Consider the following 21,169-nt stretch of genomic DNA (forward strand, 5'->3'; position numbering starts at 1 on the left):
TAATGTGGTGCCCAGAACTGAATTCCATATTCCAGATGTGGCCTTACTAGAGAGTTAAACAGGGGCAATATTATGCTAGCATCTCTAGTTTTTATTTCCCTTTTAATGCATCCCAAAATTTTGTTCGCTTTAGCTGCAGCGGCTTGGCATTGAGTACGATTATTTAACTTGTTGTCGATGAGTACTCCTAAGTCCTTCTCCAAGTTTGATGTTCCCAACTGTATCCCATTTATTTTGTATGGTGCTAGACCATTGGTACGACCAAAATACATGACTTTACATTTTTCAACATTGAATTTCATCTGCCATGTATGTGCCCATATAGCCATCCTATCCAGATCCTGTTGCAATAATTATTATTATTATTGATTTATATATATATAGTGCCAGCATCTTCCGTGGCGCTGTACAATAGCATACAGGGTATAACAATACAAAATAAATAGTTGACAATAAAAGACAGTGGTGGATTACAGCTGACGCACACTAACCAATGTCATGCTAACCAACTTTTGATATTCTACCTTAACCACTTCAGCCTTCAGTCGTTTTCACTTTATGCATCCGAGCAATTTTCACCTCCCATTCATTAGCCTATAACTTTATCACTACTTATCACAATGAACTGATCTATATCTTGTTTTTTCCGCCACCAATTAGGCTTTCTTTGGGGGGTACATTTTGCTAAGAGCCACTTTACTGTAAATGCATTTTAACAGGAAGAATAAGAAAAAAACGGAAAAAATTCATTATTTCTTAGTTTTTAGCCATTATAGTTTTAAAATAATACATGCCTCCATAATTAAAACTCATGCATTGTATTTGCCCATATGTCCCGGTTATTACACCGTTAAAATTATGTCCCTATCACAATGTATGGCGACAATATTTTATTTGGAAATAATGGTGCATTTTTTCCGTTTTGCATCTATTACTATTTACAAGTTTAAAATAAATTAAAAATTAGAAATATTTCATCTTTACATTTGATATTTAAAAAGTTTAGACTCTTAGGGAAATATTTACATGTTTTTTTTTTTATTGTAATGTATTTTTTTTTCTTTTTTTGTATTAAACATTTTATTTGGGTATTTTTGGGAGGGTGGGATGTAAGCCATATTTTTGTAATGTAAATGTGGCTTGAGTTTTATTTTTTTCACTTGTAGTTTTACTTTTTGGCCACAAGATGGCCATGAGTTTGTTTACATGACGTCACTCTTAGCGTAACATGCGCTTAGAGCGACGTATGGGGGACGTTACAGTCAGAAAAAGCACAGCTTCAGAGAGAAGCTGTTGCTTTTTCAGCGGGGGAGAGCAATCAGTGATCGGGCACCATAGCCCGATTCACTGATTGCCAGGCTAACGAACCGCGGCCGGGAGCGCGCGGACGCGCACATGGCCTCCTGGGCGTAGCTACTACGTCCAGGAGGCCAAAGTAGTTAAAAAAAAAATACAAATAAAAAAAGCCCCTCTGTTTTCTGAGATACTGCCTGTACCTTGTAGCATCGTTTGCATTCGCTGCCATGTATCCCCCAGTTAGCTCAAAACGCAACAGTGGAATAATGGGAAGTGATGCCAAATACTTTTCTGCTTGGTAACACAAAAGGCAGCACATCGTTGTTGAGCACCGAAATCCTCCACGTACTGCATTGAGATGAATGGAAGCATTTATCTCAATGACCTCAATTCACTAAGCTTTACTGCATTCGGTAATGCAAAAAAAAAAAAAAAAATCTGATTTTACCAGTCACCTTGCCAAATTCCAAATAACTAGCCCTATTACCGCACTCAGAAGTTAAAGGGACTCTGTAACAAAAATGTCATTGTGTTTTCTACCATCCTACAGGTTCCTAAACCTATTATAATGTGCTCTGGCTTACTACTGCACTTAATACTATCACCATCTCTGTAATAAATCAGCTGATCTTTCCTCTGTCGGACTCTTCCTCCTGTGTCTGGAAGGCTGCCAACTCTGCAGTGTGATCTGCTATGCATGCCCCCTCTATGCACACTCCCCTGTGTGTGTGTGTGTTATTTACATTAGCCAGCTTTACTTTGCTCTTATCTTTTACAAGCTGGATAAATCCTCTGTTCACATACTGATGAGTCACATACTGCAGAATTACAGACAACCTGGCAGAGCTGTCTGCAAGAGTAAACAAACAATCAGCTTGTAACTCTTCAGTGAGCTGAAGGGGGAAAGAAACACACAAATGATCTCTTGAGATTCAAAAGGAAGGCTGTATACAGCCTGATTATGTATGGATGTATTTTCTATGTGTGGACATACTGTACATCAACCTACTTCCTGTTTTGGTGGCCATTTTGTTTGTTTACAAACCGACTTTTTAAAACTGTTTTTGACTACTTTTAATGCGGCGGGGGGGCGGCGAAATTGTGACAGAGGGTAATAGATGTCCCCTAACGCACTGGTATGTTTACTTTTGTGTGATTTTAACAATACAGATTCTCTTTAAATACCAACTTATGCGGTAAAGGCTTCAAATAATTGCAATTCACAAAGATTAAAGCATTTGGTAAAACAATAAAAAGTGTTTGGTATTTATCTCCAGCTCTGACCAGCCGATAACTCACAATCTCCATGTGGTAAAAGTTGACAGACATGGCAGACAGCCAATAGCGAGAGCCACACAGCCCTGCTTCTCACCCCATTTGATCTGATACTCTGGTGGGGGGACATGTAAAAATACTTTTCCCTTTTAGATGTGCATATCTGTATACTGATACACAGAGAAGCTCTCTCTAGGTAGCATAGCTGCACATCTAAAGGTATGTCAGAGATGCACTGGAAAGGGAATGGAACATCTCATGCACAGACTTGTAAGAGAAGGCCAGCCTGACCTGCTCCACAGCTGGTGAGACTACTGAGCAGGGCTCAGTGAATTGAACCGTGGTTTTTTTTGGTATATTAACAAACTTCTACCGCATGCAGGAAATCTTGGTGAATTTGGAAGGAAAAAAAAAGTAGGAAATGCCTAATGTGGTATTTTAACAACCTAAATTATGTTACCAAACTGCCCTTAGTGAATTAAGGCCAATGGATACAGATAGACAAAGATCATGTGACAGGAAGCTTGTAAATCAAACCGTCCATATATGGGGCTTTTTTGCAAGAGGAACTCAAAGCAATGAGATGATCCATCATATTACTAGTGCTGTTCAAGAAACATGACAACTACATTAAACTTCATTGGGCTGTTCCTAATCCGTTGGTAATCTGCGTTTTATTAAAGTGGACCTGAACTCTTGCACAGGACCAAAGGAAAACACAGAGAAATGCACCCTGTATGTAATTAGAAAGTTTAGCCTGTGTACACCCCCCTCATCTGTGACTAATCACAAGTTGTAATTTGATCTCTCCCCTTTGTCAGCTGACTGCCACGACAGATGAGCTAATTTGAACGTACAGGAGGTTAACAATGTCTTCTTCCATGCAAGCAGGAAATAGACAAACTGCAGATTTATTGCAGGATTGGTATCAGCTGTACCAAATTATTTTTTTAAAGTTTATTATGCTGTTGCTTATCTTTTAGGCTGCTTTCACAGTGGGACGTTACAGGCGCACGTTAGTGCAGCCTGTAACGCACCCCAACGCACAGCAATGAAAAATCAATGGGCTGTTCACAGTGCCCACATTGCGTTACATTGTAACGCAGCACGTCTACATAACGTACTGCATGCAGTACTTTACACGCGGCTAAGCCGCGTTAGACGGTTTGCACATGCTCAGTAGGTTTTTTTTTCCATTTTATGGACGGAGAGGAGGCGGGGAGAAGCCGCTACGTAGCCAGGCACATGGCTACTTATTATTCACTGCACTTGCAGTGTTTACATCCTGGAGCGGCCGCGGATTGGCTGGCGGGACCACGTGATGCGGAGAGCTCCGCTCACGTGGTCTCCGCAGTGCCTCCGACAGAGCAGGCACACCAAGAACTGCTTTTAACGCGGCTCTTGGTAGCGTCCTGCTCCAACACCACCAGACGTTGCGTTAGGGGCACATTATATGCCCTATAACGTCCCCTAAACGCAGCGTCCTGGTGTGTAAGTAGCTTTAGAGCAGAGCGGAAGCTCTGAGTTTTTAGGTTTGCTTTAATCCGTTGTCTTTATTCATGGAAATCTCCAGTGCACAGCTTTTGCACGGCTGCATCTTTCTGCCACATTTCTGTCCCGTCAGGGTAACGTTACTCCCAGACATGACCTAAGTCTGTTTAAACAATTTCAACATATTTGCCTGACTGTCTGAATTTTTTTTTCGTTGGGAAAAATCTTTCCAGAAGTCAGATCGTAGGCATTGTCTGTTTAAAGGTCGATCTGCTGGGCGTATGAATCTGTGTGAGTGTTGCTTATCTGAGAAAATATGGGCTCACGTGTGTTTGTCAAATATTTTTTTTCCAGGAACGTCCTTGGACAGCACCCCTGAGACCTGTCTCCCTCCCCACAATTGATGGACAGGAACTAGATTAGCATAAAAGATTTGCATCAATTAGGCAGACATATAAGCAGGGTGAAACCAGACCTCGTCAGTTGTTTTCTGTCCACCACCAGGAGCTGGATGAGAAGCTGGAGCCAACCATGTCCGTGGGACAGGAGCTGTGTAGCGGGGTTTCCTGGTTGTAGGCCGGTTAGTGTACTGGCCCAGGTTCCGTGCTGCACCTACTGGCTTCTCCGTATCAGAAGGACTACATGCCGGACGCGTTCATAGCCCACTTCCGGATTGCGGATCATGTGATCACGCGGGCAGACTGACGCCACCTCGACCCCGGAAGTACTTCCTGATTCGCCGCCCGGAGTCATGCGGCTGCTGATGCGGCTGCTGCATTTGCGGTCCCCACCCTCTGAGTCGGCGTGGCTGCTACGGATCGAGGGATGCGGAGACGGATGGTTCCGGGCGGCGGAAGAGGTATGAGCGAGGGGGACTATGTGTCATCTGACACTGTTTCTGTGGGAAATCTTTTAGAGACACCACAGGTAGAGGGGCGGTATTTCTTGGGCGGCCTATTTAAACTAAGCACATGGTCTCTGCATTATTACTTCGATCATGGACGCTGCCGCAGGACTTGGGTCTACTAGATCTGTGGAGCCTGGTTCCGATGCCTCTCTGGTAGGACATTGATATGAATCCTAACAGTTGTTTGCTGTAATACGCTTAAAGGGGCATATTCTGATTATACTTTCCCATCTGTTCTCTTGTAGCCCACTGTGCCTAAATCAGTTAAAGACAAGCCCGATTTACCTGATAAGGGAGAAAAGAGTGACAAGGGAAAGTCTACACAGAAATCGGATTATAAGAAGTGTGCTATATGTTCAGAGAGAATATCATCATCATCCTCAAGGCCTCTTTGCCGTAATTGTACTGATAAAATTGTTAAGAAGGAATCCCCTGTAATCTTCAAAGACCTTATGGGTTGGATGAAGTCTGAAATGGCAACTGCGATCCAAGTGATCAAGGAAGCTAACATTCCATCTAATATTCCATCAGATGTTAATCCTGCATCCCAGCCCTCAGCCTCTACTGCCTCTGAGGCAGCCCCTGTTCGGATAGTTCCTTCTACGCTTGAACAAGAACCTGCAGAATCAGTCCCTACTCATAAAAGAAGGAGAGGAGAGGACTCGGCTGAGTCAGATTTATCTGAGGGTGAGGTAGCCATCTCCTCGTTAGAGGAGATCGGTTCTGAAGATGAACATACAGAGGATAAATTGCATAGGTTTGCTTTTCCCCCAGACTCTATGAAAATTTTTCTGAAAGCAATGCATGATACTATGGGGATAAAACCTGACGAAAAGACTCTTACTCCATTGGATCAGATGTATGTAGGTCTATCTGACCCTGAGACTGTTTATATACCTGTTCACGGTGCCCTAAAGAATATTGTTAAACGAGAGTGGGATAATCCTGAGAGAAGAGCCTTCTGGCCAAAATCCCTATCTAAAAAGTATCCATTTAATCCAGAAGATCAGAAGTTCTGGGGTACAGCCCCAAAACTTGATCCCTCATTATCCAAACTGTCTAGGAGGTCAGACCTTCAGTTTGAAGATTTTGGTAACCTCAGGGATCCCATAGACAAGAAAATGGACAACATTTTAAGGAGAGCATGGGAGTCGTCTACTCTAACTTTAAAACCAGCAGTAGCATCCACAGCAGCAGCTAGGTCTCTGAAGGTCTGGTTATTGAATACACAATCCCGCATTGCTTCAGGAGTACCCAGGGAAGAGATACTTAAAGATTTTGATAATTTGTTGCATGGAGCTAATTATCTTTCAGATGCAGCAGACGACACAGTACGACTAACAGCTCGAACTTCAGCCCTGGTGAATACATCAAGGAGAGGCATTTGGGTAAAGACCTGGCAAGGTGACACGTCTTCTAAATCAAAATTATGTGGGATCCCTTGTGAGGGTGAGTTCCTGTTCGGATCCAAATTAGATGATATCCTAGAGAGATCAGCTGATAGGAAAAAGAACTTTCCATTTAAGAGGAGGAATTTTCAAAGAAAGGGGTCCTTTCGAGACCAAAAGAAAGAGACTGACAGCAGGCCCCCCAATAAGAGACGTTGGGTCCCAAATAAAACACAGCGTTCTAAGCCCAATTTTTCCTCCAATTTCTCCTCTAATCCAACCTCACAGCCCCCTAGACAATGACGCCAGGCTTCCAGTGGGGGGCAGAATTGCGCTCTTCTACGAAAAATGGGAGTCCATTTCTCAAAACAAGTGGCTACTAAACATAATTCTGGAAGGGTACAAGATCGAGTTCTCAGACCACCCTCCAAGTCAGTTCTTCCTAACACCATCTCCAAAGGATCCAATCAAAGATCTAGCTTTAAAGACAGAGGTGTCCTCACTGTTAGAAAAGAAAGTAATCAGATTAGTCCCAAAGTGCCAGCAGTATCAGGGTTTTTACTCACCAGTGTTCCTTGTAAAAAAAACCCCAGGGTCAATACAGATTCATCCTGAACTTAAAGAGATTAAACATGTCAATAAGATATCGGAAGTTCAGAATGGACAATGTTCGCAGCGTAATAAATCTGCTTCAACATCAATGTTACATGTCTTCTCTAGACCTCAAGGATGCATACCTGCACATACCAATTCATCTGGAATCTCAGAGGTATCTGCGGTTTGCCCTGATGCTACAAGGAGAGGTAAGACACTATCAGTTTCTTGCCCTCCCCTTTGGTCTATCCTCTGCACCATGGCTATTTACTAAAGTACTATGTGAGATCTTGGCGGTTCTTAGACTACAATCTATTCACATTATCGCCTATCTAGATGATCTTTTGATCTGGGGTCCATCCTTTGAGTCTGTGCATGCTCAAGTGAATGTCTGCTTAGACTTTCTTCAATCCTTGGGATGGTTGATTAATTGGGAAAAGTCCTCTCTTACTCCCTGTCAATCTATGGAATATTTGGGTTTCACTATATCTTCTCTTGCTAACCTGGTGATTCTGCCCGAGAGAAAAGTATCTGCCATTCTAAGATGTGTTCTTTCTTTCCAGGAAATGAAATCAGTCACACTAAGGAAAGCTATGGCACTGCTGGGATTACTAACCTCTTCACTTCCCGCGGTTCAGTGGGGACAGCTGCACGCCAGGACTCTTCAACATTGGATTTTAAGGAGTTGGAATCGGAAGAAGGAATCTTTAGACAAGTCTGTCATCATTCCTCAGAGAGTCAAGAGATCGCTGGATTGGTGGTTGAGGCCTCCTCATCTCTCGAAAGGAAATCTGTGGAACTTTCCCTCAGAGACTGTTATAACGACAGACGCGAGCGCCTGGGGATGGGGAGCCCATCTAGGCACATCCCCAGCTCAGGGAACTTGGTCAGAACACTTACGATCATCAAACAGAGAACTTCAGGCAGTATGGGAGGCTTTGCAACACTTCCAGGACCAGATAAGACAGACTCATGTCACGATTCGAACAGACAACAACACAGTTGTGGCATATCTAAACAGGCAAGGGGGAACAAGGAGCCGATCCCTTTACTTACAAGCAGATCAGATTTTGAGATGGTCCGAGATGAACTTGAAGTCCCTGAAAGCTCTACATCTGAAGGGAACATTAAATCAGCTGGCAGACTTCCTGAGTCGATCCCCTCTTCACCAGGACGAATGGTCTCTAAACGAGGAGGTATTTCAGGAGATCACAGAGCAATGGGGTCATCCAGTCCTGGATCTCTTTGCACGAAGGAACAACAAGAAGTGCCCGATGTTCTGCTCCCTGTGTCCACAGGACAAGCCCTTGGCGGTAGACGCATTCTCAATAAAATGGAGTCCAGGACTAATGTATGTTTTCCCTCCTCTATGTCTAATACCTCGGGTTCTCAGCAGGATATGCCAGGATCAAGCAAAAGCAATAGTAATAGTACCATACTGGCCAAAGAGACCCTGGTTTACTCTTCTAAGGAGCTTAGCTACAGCAGATCCAATTCGCCTTCAGATGCGGCCAGACCTTCTTCTTCAGGGTCCAGCATTTCATCTAAATCTGCAGATGCTTCATCTTTCCGCATGGAGCCTGAATGGAGGTTATTAAAGAACAGAGGTTTTTCAAACAAGCTTTCAGAGACTTTATTGCAAAGTAGGAAAAAAGTCACAAGGCAAATCTATGGAAAGGTCTGGAATGTGTACAATGAATGGTGTTTTCAGAATTCAAGAGAAGTGAGTTCTTCCCTTTCGGTTCTCGAGTTCCTGCAAGATGGTTATGAAATGGGGCTCAGCACAAGCACTTTGAAGGTTCACACATCCGCCCTTAGTGTGTTTCTGGAAAGGAGACTAGCAGAGGAAGAATACTTTGTCCGTTTTTTCAGAGCTCTAAAACGTCTTAGACCGTTTGTTCAATGTAAGATGCCATCTTGGGACCTCAACACAGTACTTCAGGCCTTGTGTGAAGCCCCCTTCGAACCTCTGGAGGAGGTCTCGGACAAGATATTAACCCTTAAAACAGCCTTCCTAATAGCAATCACTTCCGCCAGGAGAATTTGTGAACTTCAGGCCCTTTCAGTGAAGGAACCGTATTGTGTAATTTCAGGAGACAGAATAACTCTGCGTCTCGACACCTCTTTTCTGCCTAAGGTAGTCTCAAGATTTCATAGATCTCAAGAAATATTTCTGCCCTCATTTTGTAATAATCCTTCAAACAGCAAGGAACAGAGACTTCATTGCCTCGATGTGAGAAGAACTGTATTAACATACATTGAAAGATCCAGTTTATGGAGAAAGTCAGATGCTCTGTTTGTTTTATTTGGAGGAAAATTCAGAGGAAAACAGGCTTCAAAGAGCTCGATCGCCAGATGGATAAGACAAACTATTGCTTTAGCCTATTCTCGCCAGGGGAAGATCCTATCCTCATCTGTGAAGGCACATTCTACAAGAGCAGTATCAGCATCTTGGGCAGAGAAGGCAGGAGCCACGATTGAGCAGATCTGTAGAGCGGCTACCTGGTCTAGTCAAAATACATTCGTAAAACACTATAGACTAGATGTCTTAGCAAGCTCAGACTTGACATTTGGTAGAAAAGTGTTACAAGCAGTTGTCCCCCCCTAAATTATATGGTCTTGTCTATCGTCTCAGGGGTGCTGTCCAAGGACGTTCCTGGAAAGACACTAATTACTTACGGTAACGTCTTTTCCAGTAGTCTGAAGGACAGCACCCTTGCGACCCACCCTTTATTCTATTAAAACATATTTTTTGGAAGCATTACATAATGGTGTTGTCTTTTTTATTACTGACGAGGTCTGGTTTCACCCTGCTTATATGTCTGCCTAATTGATGCAAATCTTTTATGCTAATCTAGTTCCTGTCCATCAATTGTGGGGAGGGAGACAGGTCTCAGGGGTGCTGTCCTTCGGACTACTGGAAAAGACGTTACCATAAGTAATTAGTGTCTTTCTGTCACCTGCCCATTAGTTTGTGGGCTAACTGGTTACAATATAGAGATCAGGGATCACCAGGATTGTTTGTTTGTAGCAGACTAAAAGGAAGCTTAAAAAAGATTTGCTAAAACACTGCAGAGCTTTGGGATCACTAAAGGTGCAGACATGTGCACTGTAACTATCGCCTGTAAGGATCAGGTCTCCATCCTTAGGGTGACAGTTTTCAGCATAGTCTGCTACAGGCATGTCCCTCGGTTACAGCTGAACCAGGCGTACTGTTACTATGGTGAAGGGGTAGTGATGTCCGGTTCATGAGTGATTAGTTCATTTGAGCTGGTTCTTTCCTGTGAGTTGAGTGATCCGACTCATCACACTGAATCGAATCAGTTCAGTGGATGAGTCAGGAACTGCAGCCGCACAGGGTCCTTTTGCATTGCAAGACGCAAACGCTTGCGATTTTGACCAATTTTGATGTGCGTGTTTTTTTTGTGTGCGTTTTATGCTTGAAATGAATCAAATGATTCGGTTCATGATCCGGTTCTTTTTAATGAATTGAGTCTATTCATTGAAAAGAGCCAGACTTCCCATCACTAATGAGGGGGAGGGATGATGGTCTTCTGATGGGTGGGGTTGAGCAGTTAACTCTTCTGTTCCCATCACTTAAAGGACAACTGCTCTCAGAGGGATACAGAGGTGACCATATTTTCATTTAAACAATACTAATTTCCCGACTGTCCAGGGTCTATGACTAAAGGTATTAGAGGTAGAGGATCAGCAGGGCAGCCAGGCAATGTGCATTGTTTAAAAGGAAATAAATATGGCAGCCTCCAGATCCCTCTCAGGTCAGTGGTCCTAGGTCTGACCTCTTAGGACACCTATAAATGCCATAAATTTCTTGGACGAGAGTGCCCAAAACTCTTGGCTGAATTCAGTCTGGCATTATTGTTTCTTATTGTATTTATAAATGCCATTTTATTACAATGCACTTCATAATAGATTAATGTGGTTAACATACAAGGGAGGGCATACTAAGAGTTCCGGAAAATAAACCACATCACATATCATGTGATGAGTTTATTGTTGGTTTAATCTGAGAGAGGGGTGCCCGAAAATGAGGATGCTCGAAAAATGAGGATAGGCGGAAATAGCCGATCTCCGTCGGGCCGCTGTACTGTGCAGGTGCAAGTCGCCTGCGCAGTAGAGCGGACCCAACGGAGATCGCTATTTCCGCCTATCTCCGTCAGAAGAGCCGCAACAGCGCCCCCGCTGGAGCCTGGAAAGGTAAATATTGAACAGTCTGTTGGGCCGCTGTTCGGAGGGCTGCAGTGAGACCCCCGTGGGACCGAGGAGGACTGGGGAAGCTTCATTAGGATCTGGAGGCTTCCCCCTCCCGAGGTGAGTACCCCCCAGGGGACGTTTTTCCTGTCTCTTCAAAGCCAAGAAAGTGGAGTGTGTAACATGAAGACTATAGGCGGCTATGATATGAAGCCAGTGCCTTGGTGTACAATGTGTTTTCATGTGCTAATCTGCTGTAATAGATTATTGGTGTAATTCCTTACCCCAGTGACAGCCTGTAGTTAGTTGCTATATGATCCTGCAAATGATTGCGCTGTGGACACGTGTCTGGTCCACACGATACGTTTTAACGTTCGATAGATAATTTCCAACATGTCCGATATTTCTACCGTTTTACCTCTCGATTTCTCATAGAAGTAAATAGAAATTGATAAGAAAAGATTAGCGTATCGAGCAGAAAAAATGAATCGAAGATCGATCGAAAGGAAAATCGACCGAAAAACGTATCGTGTGTACCTAGCATATAAAGCAAACTGAGGGTTCTCTCGTGAAAATGGAGAAATGGAGAGAGCTGGAGGCCTAGAATTCCAGCACCACGGACAGCAATGAAACAGATTTTTATAATGCTCTGTTTCTAGATTGGCATTCGAGCTATTTTACGATGCTAAACTACTCCATTGTCATAAAGTGTGTTATGAATTTCTTAAAGGCCACTCCATTTTAACGTTTTTTTTTTATATGATATATATATAATGTATTGCAGATGGGTTTGCTAAGCAAGTTTGTTCTGAGCATGCCCAGAGTCTGCTGTCACATGGGTTAGATATTGCTGTGAGAAATGCAGAGCATTCTTCTGCCTGTTTACAGAAATACTGCATAGTCAGCTGGGCTGGGAAATTGTCATCACAGTAAATTGAGCCATGTTTGGTTTAGATTCTTAAAGAGACTCTGAAGCGAGACTAAATCTCGCTTCAGAGCTCATAGTTAGCAGGGGCACGTGTGCCCCTGCTAAACCGCCGCAATAGCGCCGCTAAACGGGGGTCCCTTGACCCCCAAACTCCCCACTGCGACACTTGGTCGCAGACTTGGTCGCTCCTGGAGGCAGGGCTAACGGCTGCAGCCCTGCCTCCAGTCGCGTCTGTCAGCGGCGGATCTCCGCCTCTCCCCCACCCCTCTCAGTGAAGGAAGACTGAGAGGGGCGGGGGAGAGGCAGAGATACACGCTGACAGACGCGACTGGAGGCAGGGCTGTGGCGGTTAGCCCTGCCCCAACCAGGAAGCGCTCCCCCGCATTACGGAGGGGATTTGGGGGATCAGGGACCCCCGTTAAGCCGCAGCATAGCGGCGGTTTAGCAGGGGCACACATGCCCCTGCTAACTCTGAGGTCTGAAGCGAGATTTATTCTCGCTTCAGACTCTCTTTAAGTGTCCTTTCACGTTCGTTTTAGTTGCAGTAGTATTAATGGATACCCGAAGTTACATGGTGAGATAGACGTGTATGTACAGTGCCTAGCACACAAATAACTAGGCTATGTTCCTTTTTTTTCCTTTCTCTGCCTGAAAGAGTTAAATATCAGGTATGTAAGTGGCTGACTCAGTCCTGATTCAGACAGGAAGTGACTACAGTGTGACCCTCACTGATAAGAAATTCCAACTATAAAACCCTTCCCTAGCAGAAAATGGCTTCTGAGAGCAAGAAAGAGCTAAAAAGGGAAAATTCTTATCAGTGAAGGTCACACTGTAGTCACTTCTTCACTGAGACAGGACTGAGTCAGCCACTTCCATACCTGATATTTAACTCTTTCAGGCAGAGAAAGAAAAAAAGGAACATAGCGTAGTTATTTGTGTGCTAGGCACTGTACATACCCATGTCTATCTCATCATGTCACATGTCACTTCGGGTATCCTTTAACAAGATAGAAGACTGCGGAAGGGAGACCTTAAAGAGACACTGTAGCGGAAGGAAAAAAAATGTATGTGTAGTACGGATATTTAAGAAAAGTCTCGTACTTTTATTTTCAGTTACATAGGTTTTTTATTTTTATGGTTTGGTTATGGTTTGCAAACCACGTTCAGTATTTTAAACTACAAAACAGAGCAGAGCTAATGACCCTTTGAACTTCCCTACAGTAAGACCTTATTTATAGCTGTCTCTCTGTTTCTTTGTATAAGTGTTTCAGAAAACAGGACTGTCTTCAATGCTCAGAAAAGCTCTTTTGCATCTACAGTATAACTGAAGTTCCTTCTTCCTGCACTGGAAACAATATGAGATTATTTGCTACTAATGTTACTATTTCTTAGCTGTACTACACATACAATTCATTATCTCATATGGTTTTTGCTTCAGGTTTGCTTTAAAAGGAACGTAAAGTGAGGCTTCCATATTTATTTCCTTTTAGTATATAGCAATAGTATCAGAATCACACACCTGAAACAAGCATGCAGCTAATCCAGTCTGGCTTCAGTCAGAGCACCTGATCTGCATGCTTGTTCAGGGGCTGTGGCTAAAAGTATTAAAGGCAGAGGAGCAGCAGGAAAGCCAGGCAATAAGCATTTTTTAAAAGGAAATAAATATGGCAGCCTCTATATCCCGCCCACTTTAGGCTCCCTTTAAATAGGAACTGTAGTGAAAAAACGCAATGAAAATATATGGGCAGCACGGTGGTGTAGTGGTTGGCACTCTTGCCTTGCAGCGTTGGGTCCCGGGTTCATATCCCAGCCAGGTCACTATCTGCAGGGAGTTTGTATGTTCTCCATGTGTCTTTGTGGGTTTCCTCCAGGCACTCCAGTTTCCTCCCTCATCCAAAATAACCTATAGATACATTAATTGGTTTCCAGCTAAAATTGGCCCTAGACTACGATACGTACCTAGACCTATGACTATGGTAGGGATTAGATCGTGAGCTCCTCCGAGGGACAGTCAGTGACAAGACAATATACTCTGCGGAAGATGTCGGCGCTATATAAATACTAAATAATACACACGCTTTTTTTTTTTTTTTTTTTTAAATACAATATTCACGAATAAATCATTTACTCAGTGTTGTGCATTGTAAAGTCTTCCCTTTAACTGATTTACATGCAGAAATGTATCACTGGTGGCAACATTTAGTTCTGCCAGGTGATCTTTGGGAATTTTTGGTTTCTGAGACTTCTATGAACACAGGGAGATATTTCTTGCTTGGCAGACGTTATTTCCCACAATGCAACGAGGTTCACAGACCTGAATCTGTCAGGTCCATATATCACACTGTGGGAGTGGTTTCATCACAATCTCAGCCACACACCTGCAGGCACTGGCCACCCAGTGATCTGAACGCAGCATCCCTCCCCATCACTCCACTGCTGGGCTTACGTTGCAGTAGAAAGTAAGCCACCTCTCTATTAGACAGAATAGAAAGACTGTTCGCTTTCTACTTAGCAGCACCACCTTGTGTCCACAGGATATGCTGGCGCTATATTGATACCTGGCATTTCAGATCAGTTGATACCTGGTGTCTGCGGGAGTGGGCAAGATCGGAACTTCTCCTGAGCATCTAGGGAGGAGGATTTGTGGCAGGGATGACATTTTAGGGACCTTTCACGATAATAGATCAGGTAAATAATCTGGATCTTAATGGCAAATCGGATTTTGGGACGTGTTTTTATTGCTTTACAGTAGTAAGTGATGATGAAAGATACTCATTGGATTGTATTTTAGGCTTTTGGCAGGTAATGTTTACAATATTGTTGTGATTTATTGTAGACTAGGAGATTTTCTTACAATTCTATTTTTTTTTTTTTTTTTTTTTTTTTTTTTTTATCTTTTAGGACCGGAATAGACCCTATGATACCTTTAACTTGCACTCTTTGGAGAATTCATTAATGGATATGATAAGGACTGATCATGAACCTCTAAAAGGTAACAATTTTTGCAAACCGTAGATTGTATTGTATACCAATTTACAAATTCTCATATTCTGTAACTTACTCTTTAAAGAGACTATAAAGTGAAAACTAAACATTCCCCCGATCTTCTTTCCAGATTGTTATAATCTCCTCCAGGGTGTATTTTCTTTTACTAGCTGCCCGAGTCTCCATGTGCGGCATCTTCTGGCGCTTAGCCCCACCCCTTTCAGAAAAATGCTTTGATGCTCCCGTTGCACACATATGAAAGGGGCAGGGCTTAGAGCCAGAAGTCTGGTGCACACACAGGGACTCGGGGAGCATGTAAGAGGAAACAGAGTATGGAGGATAATTTAATTTCATCTGAAAAGATGGGAGCAATGTTTATTTTTCATTGTATTGTCTCTTCATGTTCACAGATGGCTTTTAATAGTTTAAGAGCTGGTCCACACTAGACACAGTTGCAGGACGGACACTGCAGTCCGGATCGGGGGAAGTACCCACCGTACTGCAAACTGATGAAAGTGCATCAGTTTTGCATCAGTTTCCGTTCAGGTTTTTCCCTGACAGAAAACGTCTCCATCATTAGGAAGGAGTGGAAGGATTTTTTTGGGCCAATCCTAAAGCTCAGGCTATCCGTTTTAACATCCGTTTTTTGCCTGTGGAGCTGGAGATGCGTTTTCTCATTGCTTTCACTACCCCTGCGTGTATCCGTGGTCCTGATCCGTTGTGTGAAAATGCAGCAGATCCGGACCTTCCGTTCAGGTTTTGAAAACTGATCCCCGCAAACGCAGAGGATCCGTTTTTTTACTTGGGTGAGGCTGGCTGCTATTTTCAACATTAGTATCCGGGACTCCGTTTTTCATCAGGTTTGAAAAACACAGCCACGGATACGTTTCCGGACCTAGTGTGGACCAGCTCTTAAGCAGATCCGAGATGGAAAACTAACTTTAACAAGTAACTTGTCTGTATATCTTCTCTAAAGTTTAGATGGTTTACACAGCAAATGTAACTGCAAACAGCTTCAACAGTTAAGGATTATTTATTGCTGTGATACAATGAGAGCGGCCATGTTCTGTTTGTCACATTACACACAGGCAAGCTGATCTGTATCTCCGGCCTGTGAAAACTTCACTCCCCTCTCTTCCTGCCTCATCCCCTCTGCCTCTGAAATCTTTAGCTCCCATAAGCCCTTGCTACTAAGGCTCAAAGTGCCAAGGCACTCTGGAGAAGCTGTGGGCGAGGCTTGTTTAGTTTACAGGGAATTAGAGTATTAAAACAAAACAAAAGTATTTAGCTTGAGGAATGCCCTATAAACAATATGAAATGAACACAATTATGCCATGAGTAAAAGTTTATCTTGGATCCACTTTAACAGGCACATACAAAATGGCACAAGACAAAAAAAATTTTGATTCTCCATGCCATAGCTGGGTGGTGAGTAGTTGTGCCCAATAGTGCCCAGTGCCACACGCAATATAAAGGTCCAGTGCCATTATCTGTATGGGCGATGTTTCCTGAGCGATCTATACTGCACTACACCGTTCTAGTACTTTTTGAAGGTATGCTCAAGCTTCCAGTGCCCATAAGTCCCCCGCCCCCCCTCTGTTGGTCTAATTCTATTGGGAGCTTTGCTGGGTGCCTTTATTTTAAAGGGGAACTGAAGTAAGAAGTATACGGAGGCTGACATATTTATTTCCTTTTAATCAATACCAGTTGCCTGGCAGCCCTGCTGGTCTTTCTCTGCAGTAGTGTCTGAATAACACCAGAAGCAAGCATGCAGCTAGTCTTGTCAGATCTGACTTTAAAGTCTGAAACACCTGATCTGCTGCATGCTTGTTCAGGGGCTATGGCTAATAGTATTAGAGGCAGAAGATCAGCAGGGCTGCCAGGCAATTGGTATTGCTTAAAAGGAAATGAACATGGCAGCCTCCATATACCTCTCTCTTCAGTTCCCCTTTAAGGCGAGGAACAATGCATTTGGGGGTTACTGTTGTTGAAAAGTTCAGGGTTCCTGATCTTTAAATGCACTTGGAGAACACTTGTACACGCTCTATTCTTGGCAACATTTGTAGCCGTGTCGGTTAGAGCCGTGCTTGTAGACGATGTATTTCACATTGTAATCCTAAAGATCGCACCCCAACCTCCAGCAGAGGTGGTGGATGCAGGACCAAGTAGCCGAAGTCCATACAAGTGTCCAAAGAAGGTTAGAACAATTGATTGTGTGCCTATGGTGATGGAGCAATACAAAGTTCCCATTAGAGTGGCACGTGGACCTTTTTTTGGATACTTGTATGTATTTCACATTAACCTGACATTTTTGCCTCCACTGGAAAAAGCCATAAAATGATGGAACTCCCTTGAATAGAGAACTGGCCCTGAGAGAAGCTATTTAGTAGGTAACCATTTGATCACCCTGTATAGCTGTATTGATAGCTATTCCTATAATGTGGGAATAATGGATCCTTGTTGTGCAGTGCTTGGTCTTATCAAGACATTAAACGCCCCACTCTATCCTTTCTAAGCAATCTATACTCTGACTCCTTGGGGAGTCTATGGAAGGCTTTAGAAGAACAATGCTGAACAACTTTACCTTCCAAAGATTCCAACAATGAGCAATATTGGGTTTGGGATAAAGGGATCATTGCGTGAGATCACCTGGTGCTGCCTGGCCTTTTACCTTCTGTGTGCACAGGCTCGGCTCATTGACTGAAATGATTAGACCCGGAACACCGTATTCTGGCCTTTGTGCTAAATATGTTACAGCTGATGGTGCTCTAAAAGCCCAATCCTGTTTCTGAAACTATGGTCTACAAAAGGTATGGAGCAGTGCAAGTGATTGGATGTTGTGAACTGTTATTAACAAGGAATTGAACATGCATTGTTCACAATGCTACATTTGCATTTCAGTATAAAGCACAGGCAATAGGTGGGTTGGGGCAGTTTTTACAGAAGAAGAAGAAAAAGGCCTCCATACCATGGCGATGTGATTGCACTGCTGTTGGTGTGTAGGCATGAAACTCTCCTCTCCCTGATGGTCTTCTATATGGTTTCCTTTCTTAAAATCCTAGTGTGTGACCTCACGTGTGTCTGAGTTGTTCTGCCCAACTTTTTTTATCCAGTGCATTGGGCTGGTTCACACATGCGCTTGGGCAACACTTCTCTGCAAATGGCAGGGAACCATTTGGCATTAGTTCCAATTGATCGGCAAATACCGTATTTTTCGCCATATAAGACGCTCCAGAATATAAGATGCACCCAGGTTTAAAGGGCAAAAAAAGGGGGGAAAAAATAAACGAAACCTGGTGCGTCCATATTTCAGGAGCGTCTTGTACATGCCCTCCCCCAAATGGTGTCCTCCTGTGTACCTCATGTGTCCTCTTATCTCGCCCTGTCTACCCCAAGTGTCCTGTGGTCTCCTACCCTGTGTCCTCTGCTCCCACTGTGGTCGCCCGTGTCCTCTTGTCCCCCCCCCCCCACCCCCATACCCTGTGGTCGCCCCCCTGTGTCCTCTAGTCCCCCCCCCCCCCAGCCTTCTCATGTTTCCCCGCTGCTTATGTCTTCCGGCCCCCCCGCCTATGTCTCCCGTGCAGTCAGCGGCAGCAGCTTACCTTCTCCCTCTTGACCACGGCGATCGAAGACATCCGGCTTCTGTGTGCGGCTTCCTCTAGTGCCGACTTCTAATGACGCGTCGTCAATGACGCGTCATTAGAAGCCGGCACTAGAGGAAGCGGCACACAGAAGCCGGATGTCTTCGCCGCGGGCAAGATGGAGGAGGTAAGATGCTGCCGCTGACTACACGGGAGACATAAGCGGGGGGCAGGATAAAAACACAGCAGGGCGCCAGGCTCAGCGGGGACACAGGCAGGGAATCCCCGATGTCGGCAGTTCGTATCAGCGGGCGTTTGGAAGTCGGGGATTCCCTGCCTTTGCCGTATAAGACGCAGGGACTTTTTCTCCCCATTTTTTGGGGAGGAAAAGTGCGTCTTTTACTTCGAAAAAATGGTACATTGTGTTTTGACCCCTGCAGGGGCACACAGAAGCACCATGGTTGGCCAATCCTGGACTATTCATAAGCGCCATGGTTAGCAGATCCTAAGGAGATGGCTGGAATCAGTGATAGAGTTCAGCGTTTATGCAAACGGTAAACGATCGTGCCCGCAACTGTCCGTTAACTTGAACGGACAGCACTTAAACAATGAGCGTTGCGGCTGTTGTTTACCGGTGTGAAAGCGTCCGCGTGTACCAACAGCAAAAAAACATTTGTAAAGTGCTTTTCTTCCGTAGGACCAAAAGCGCATGAGCTTGTCTCAGATCAGTACATAGCAATGTGTGCTGGAGAAATAAATGCCAGACCATATATGTGGCTTTGCAGTTAGACTTAAATGTTTCCCGGGTTGGAGCTGACTGTATTAAAGTGGATCCGAGATGAACTTTTACTCATTGCATAATTGTGTTCCTTTCCTATTGTTTATAGGGAATTCCTCAAGCCAAATACTTTTTTTTTTTTTTTTTTTTTTTTTTTTTTTTACCACTTCACAACTGAGGGGTTTTACCCCTTCAGCATCTGAGCAATTTTCTCCTTTCAGCGCTCCTTACATTCATTCGCCTATAACTTTATCATTACTTATCACAATAAAATGAACTATATCTTGTTTTTTTCCGCCACCAATTAGGCTTTCTTTAGGTGGGACATTATACCAAGAATTATTTTATTCTAAATGTGTTTTAATGGGAAAATAGGAAAACATTTGGAAAAAAAAACATTTTTCAGTTTTCCGCCATTATAGTTTTTAAATAATGCATGCTACTATAATTAAAATCCATGTAACTTATATGCCCATTTGTCCCAGTTATTACACCGTTTAAATTATGTCCCTACCACAATGTTTGGCGCCAATATTTTATTTGCAAATAAAGGTGCATTTTTTTCAGTTTTGCGTCTATCCCGAATTACAAGCCCATAATTTATAAAGTAACAGTGTTATACCCTCTTGACATAAATATTTAAAGATTTCAGTCCCTAAGGTAACAATTTAAGGTTTTTTTTTTTTGTTTTTTTTTAATTTATTTTAATATTACAAAAAAAAATATATTGGTAACAATTGGGGAGTGTAGGAGTTAATGAGTTAAAATTAATAGTAAAAATAATGTATGTGTATGTGAAAAAATGTTTTTGGGTGTAGTATTACTTTTTGGCCACAAGATGGCCAATTTTTTTTTGCAGGCGTCCTACAAGCGTCGGAAGGACGCTTGCAGGAAGGGAGGCTAGGAAACTGAGTTTTTTCACAATGGTTGCGCTGCTTCTCATAGAAGCATGCCGATCATTGCGGGGGCAGAAATCAACGAACGGGAATGGATTCTCCCATTCATTGATCTCCGGGCGAGCGGGCGGCAGCTTACACGATCTCGGGAGTGCGCGCACATGCAAGCAGGAGGGCGGTAGATTTGCTAAACTTTTTAGATAAGATATATAGACAAGTTACTTGTTATAGTTAGTTTTTCATCTCGGATTCGCTTTAAGTTTGGCAAGGCATTCCAAGGGGTAGGGGCAGCATGACAGACGGCTCTGGCTCCAAAGGTTTTGAGTTAGACTCTGTAGGTGAAGTTATTGGATTCTCTGAGGTTGTGGGAGGTGATTACGTTCCAACAAAGCCTTCAGGCATCCGGGGCCTAGGTCGTGTAGAGATTTGAATGTTAGCATGCCAATCTTGCCAGATTCTCCATGTTATGGCTAGCCAGGTTTGGTGTTATGTGGCAATGGCAAGTCTTACGGCAGCATTCTGTACTAGCAGCAGGCGATGTTGGCCTTTATTTGGAAGGCCTGCATAGAGGGCATTACAATAGTCCAGCCGTCATGTGATGAAGGTGTGACCTGGGGTTGAAAGATCCTCTGAAGGAATGAGGTGCTTAATTTTTGCAATGCGTTTTAGGTGAAAGAAGGAATGTTTCACAACCGCTAAAATTTTTGGTTCCTGAAGTTTAATTTCCCACCAGTCAGCTGCACACAGTATTGGAGCTGACAAGAATCTCAGATTTGTCATATTTAGTTTAAGCCAGTTGTTGTTCATCCATTCCTGAAGCTCAGCTAAGCATGTATTT

The 21,169-nt window shown here is 43.5% G+C and overlaps 1 protein-coding gene across 12 annotated transcripts in view; it reads left to right on the plus strand.

The window, feature by feature from the left end:
• CPEB3 (cytoplasmic polyadenylation element binding protein 3) overlaps positions 1 to 21,169 on the plus strand; it is a 255,613-nt gene that overhangs the window by 160,472 nt on the left and 73,972 nt on the right. For all 12 annotated transcript variants that reach the window (XM_068257805.1, XM_068257804.1, XM_068257811.1 and 9 more), the window contains one exon: positions 14,993 to 15,083. In XM_068257805.1, coding sequence (XP_068113906.1) covers positions 14,993 to 15,083 — 91 coding nt within the window. The remainder of the gene's footprint in view (positions 1 to 14,992; positions 15,084 to 21,169) is intronic.

Source organism: Hyperolius riggenbachi, chromosome 10 (assembly GCF_040937935.1).
Source record: "Hyperolius riggenbachi isolate aHypRig1 chromosome 10, aHypRig1.pri, whole genome shotgun sequence".
Taxonomy (NCBI): Eukaryota; Metazoa; Chordata; class Amphibia; order Anura; family Hyperoliidae; genus Hyperolius; species Hyperolius riggenbachi.